Source organism: Galeopterus variegatus, unplaced genomic scaffold, assembly GCF_000696425.1.
Source record: "Galeopterus variegatus unplaced genomic scaffold, G_variegatus-3.0.2 Scaffold4245, whole genome shotgun sequence".
Classification (NCBI taxonomy): domain Eukaryota; kingdom Metazoa; phylum Chordata; class Mammalia; order Dermoptera; family Cynocephalidae; genus Galeopterus; species Galeopterus variegatus.
The window spans coordinates 20342-24359 of NW_007730356.1; the positions used below are offsets into that span (position 1 = coordinate 20342).

Genomic DNA, 4018 nt, shown 5'->3' on the forward strand with positions numbered 1-4018 from the left:
AAAAAAAAAATAATGTCTTCCTTGGTGCTGAGCTGTGTTCTGGGTGGTTGGGGTTTCTGGATAACTCACCTCTGTCTCAGGGTCAGTTTCTTTCATTTGTTAGGGCACATTCATTCCATAGCCTCGGCAGGAGGCTAGAGTGGGGTAGGGGTAGAGATGGGGTACAGGATCCTTCCCTACCTCAATTATTCAGGTGAGTAAATAGCATGACTACCCAAGATGGAATACTTTCAGCAGTACCTGATGGCTTACTCTCTGAACAAGTACCTAAAACTCCAGAGTGCACAAAGGCCAGAAGAGTATTTTGCTTAGATGGCGCCATCCCACTGGAAGAATGAGAGAATATAAGTATACAGTCTTCTAAAAATACTAAACAAGCACAGGACTGATAGAGCTGGAAGGGACCTTCGGGACCTTATACCCCATTTTATAGAAAAGGGAACTGAGGCCCAGAGAGAAGTGATGATTTGCCAAATGTCGTGCAGCTAATCCACTTGCCACTTGCAAAAGAGACTGGCAAAACTTCTTAACAGCTGTAAAATAATAACAATAGCTGGTACTTTCTAAGCACCTTCTAAACTGGGCACTGTGCTGGGTGCTTTATGTGCCAGTTCCTTTTTTGCTATGACTTAAGTACAGAACCTAATTCCTAAGATTCAAAACGTGCATATAGGTTGGAAGAATCTGTACATAATAAATAGTTTGCAGTTTGCCCTTCCCCTAATTCCCTAATACAAGAGGATCTGGGCACCAAATCCTAGGAAAATGGGGAGGGACCCTGAAAGAAGTTTACACTTTATGCAAACAGTGACCACAGGCACACTGGAGAGGCTGGCTGCCATTTACAGAAGCAGAAAATATGTAGGACTTGCCTGCAACCTCCTGGCAGGCATCCTGAGACCAAGAAGAAAACAAGCTCTGTCCACACACTGTGTAATCCAGGGCAAGTCACCTAATCTCCCTGAACCCCAGCTTCCCTATCTGCACAACAGAGCAAATCCTCTGCCTCAACAATCGCACAGTAGGGGGAGAGATACCTGCTGAGACAAACAGGAAGGCCATTTGTGGACTTTAAAGCTCTATCGTTTTTTAGTATTTTATCGCTTATTATTGTTATTTTTACAACTATCTCCTAGCTTTAGACTTTCACCGGCAAACATGTGAAAGTACAGTATTTAAGAAGAAACCCTGAGGCAAAGATACCCCATCACACTCACGCCAAACACCTTCTGAGAAAGTCCAGGAAGCTCATGTCGTAGGTTTTCAGCACCATCGTGAGATCCTTGGAATCCGGGTATCTCTTTTTCCCCCTCTTGTTGGTTATATTTTTAGGAAAACCTTTGGAATCTTTAGAGATACAACATTCTGTAGTCAGTTCCAGGTGTAAATACTCATTGGGCATGTCACAGCCGTTCACTCACCTGTGCTGCTGCTGGGGGTGACCTTTGCAGCTCTTTTGCTCTCTGTCTTACACGCCCACCACATCCCACTCACCCGCCCCACACACGCAACCCACCCGCACTCTTGGTCAGTCTGAAAGAACCACTGTAGATTATCCAGTGAATTAGATTAACATTAGAAACAATTTTTCCCACTATTCAGTATCTTCTGAGCCTCCTTTCCACCATCTCCTTCGCACATCAAACAGTTTTAAATTCTTTAACATAAACCACGGTATTACTGTTATAATAATAACAATAACAACAATAAATCTAAAGTGACAAAAACATTCAGCTCTGAACCGAAAAGGATATTGTCCACTCTTGGATTATCTACGCCCTTACTTGCTTCTTCATTAGTCTCATAAAGTGAGAATGTGGGACATCCATAGGGTATAACCAGAAAGCCATTTTAAGACAATGCTTTCAGAGCTCATTTATAAGCCACGCATGCAAATTAACTTCGTTACTTCTTTAGAGTCACACCAAAATTTCGTCCATAACTGGAATGTTCAAGCTTGGTTGGTTGCTTAAGACATAGTTTGGGATGGCTTCCTTCAACCATTTCTGCTGATTAAATTCCTCACCAAATGTATATTTGCCATCCCTGAAAAGAAGCCCTGAAGACAGCTGCAAAGGTGTCCCAAAGGTGCTGTGTGCAATGCTTTGAAGGTAAGACTGCTCTCTTGCACATCCAGGATCCGGCAGGCATGTTCCGAGAAGCTGACCACTTATGCTCACACCTCGTAAGTCTGCATGTACTTGGGTAGATGTGTATATGCACACACACAATTTACACACTAAACCCGATTCTCACAAAAACTCCGTGGAGTTTATGTAACGGACATCCTAGAAGGTGCATAATAAAGTGCTTCTGTGACTTTTGTAACCAATGTAATTTCATGGGCCTCCACAAGAACATCTGCTCTTACTGAATTCCTGGAAGGGAGACTTCCATGAATGTGTATATGTGTATGTGTGTGCATACGCATGCATATCTGTGTATTTATATGGATCAAAAGAGGTCAGGGAAGGTCCTGTAAGCTCACACAGATCCTCTTACTGAATTCCTGGAAGGGAGACTTCCATGAATGTGTATATGTGTATGTGTGTGCATACACATGCATATCTGTGTATTTATATGGATCAAAAGAGGTCAGGGAAGGTCCTGTAAGCTCACACAGATCTCCGTCTCCTTCTGGGTCACGGCGCCAGTGCTCCTTACCTTATCCGATGTTGTTCTTTTCACAAATGACCAAAGAATAAATAACATAGCTCCTAAAGTCATTGCTATGTAATTGTCTCCTGTACATAGTTTTCTCATTCCTCTGGCCCTCCCCAATACCTAGTCACTCTCTCCATCTTCTTCTTGCTGTTGGGACACCTAAGTATCTTACTACCCTTGAGGCAACACCCCTTTGCTGTTAATTGGGGGCATTACCTAGGACTGGGTAGGGGACGAGGAGCTGTTGGCAGCCCAAACCTGGGAAAGGAGGAGCCAAGAACTGAAGTGGAAACAGTGTTTCTCAAAATCACTTTGTCATAAGAATCACAAGGAGCTTTTGTTAAAAACAGACACCTGGGTCCCACCTTGAACCTACTATATATTAGGTTATAGAGGAGGATGGGAATTAGCAATTTTTTGCCAAATGCCCAAATAATTTTTATAATTAGACAAAGTTTGGGAAATACTGGGAAGGATGCAGCTCCTAGCACACCTGCTTCTTACACAGGAAATGAAGACATGTTGATATTGCTACCAAAACCCCACCACCATCCTAAAGCCTGGCGCTGATGGTGGAAATCAGGTCATCCATGAAAGGGACATGCATAACTCTTTGGGACCTTCCTACCAAGATGTCCTATATCTCCTTCCTTCTGGCCCCCTCCTAGATACTATCTCATGATACTATCTCTTCTTGACACTGTCTTCATGATACTATCTTCTAGATACTATCTTTTCCCACAATGTCTTTGTCTAGCAGGAGGGAACACCAATATCCCCACTTTTCTTCCCCCAAACCCTTCAAAATCCAAAAGGCTGAATTATAAGTGGTAGTGGGGAAAAGTAAGTTTGGGTCAAAAGACCAGTTCCATTGCTCCATGTGTAAGTTGTACCAGAGAGTCAGCGAGATGCTCTGCGTATCATCACACTGCTCCGGAGGAAAGGTACCATGTGGGCACTGTTCTCAGGCAACCAGGACACTGCCCTGCTCCGAGGCAAAGACTTCAAAGTCCATCCGTGACTACAGGTGATGTTTAAGAGATGTAACCACTGAATGGCATGGAACTGACCAGGAAGAATGGATGACAGCCATGACTGAAGTAAAGTCATGGAGCATCTCTGCTTGCTGAACGTTCAACTTTTAGTTTCTGGATCACAGTTCTGGGAGAGGGCCAGGGAGCCTGACGCTGTGGTAGAGCTCAGGGCTTTGGCTTCTTACCAAAAGGTACGAAAGTAGACTACAGTTTAACTTCCACATGGCTGAATCAGTACATACCAGCCAGCATGACTGAAAGCCTTCTGTCCAGAAGGATCTGCTATGAGGGTGTTTTGGCCCACCTACTATGGTGGCAAG

The 4018-nt window shown here is 43.8% G+C and overlaps 1 protein-coding gene across 1 annotated transcript in view; it reads right to left on the bottom strand.

The window, feature by feature from the left end:
- The window catches only part of DYRK4 (dual-specificity tyrosine-(Y)-phosphorylation regulated kinase 4), a 20775-nt gene that overhangs the window by 2796 nt on the left and 13961 nt on the right, over nt 1-4018 (bottom strand). Inside the window, 1 exon segment of the mRNA XM_008587081.1 lies at nt 1218-1347. Within this exon segment, the coding sequence (XP_008585303.1) occupies nt 1218-1347 (130 nt within the window).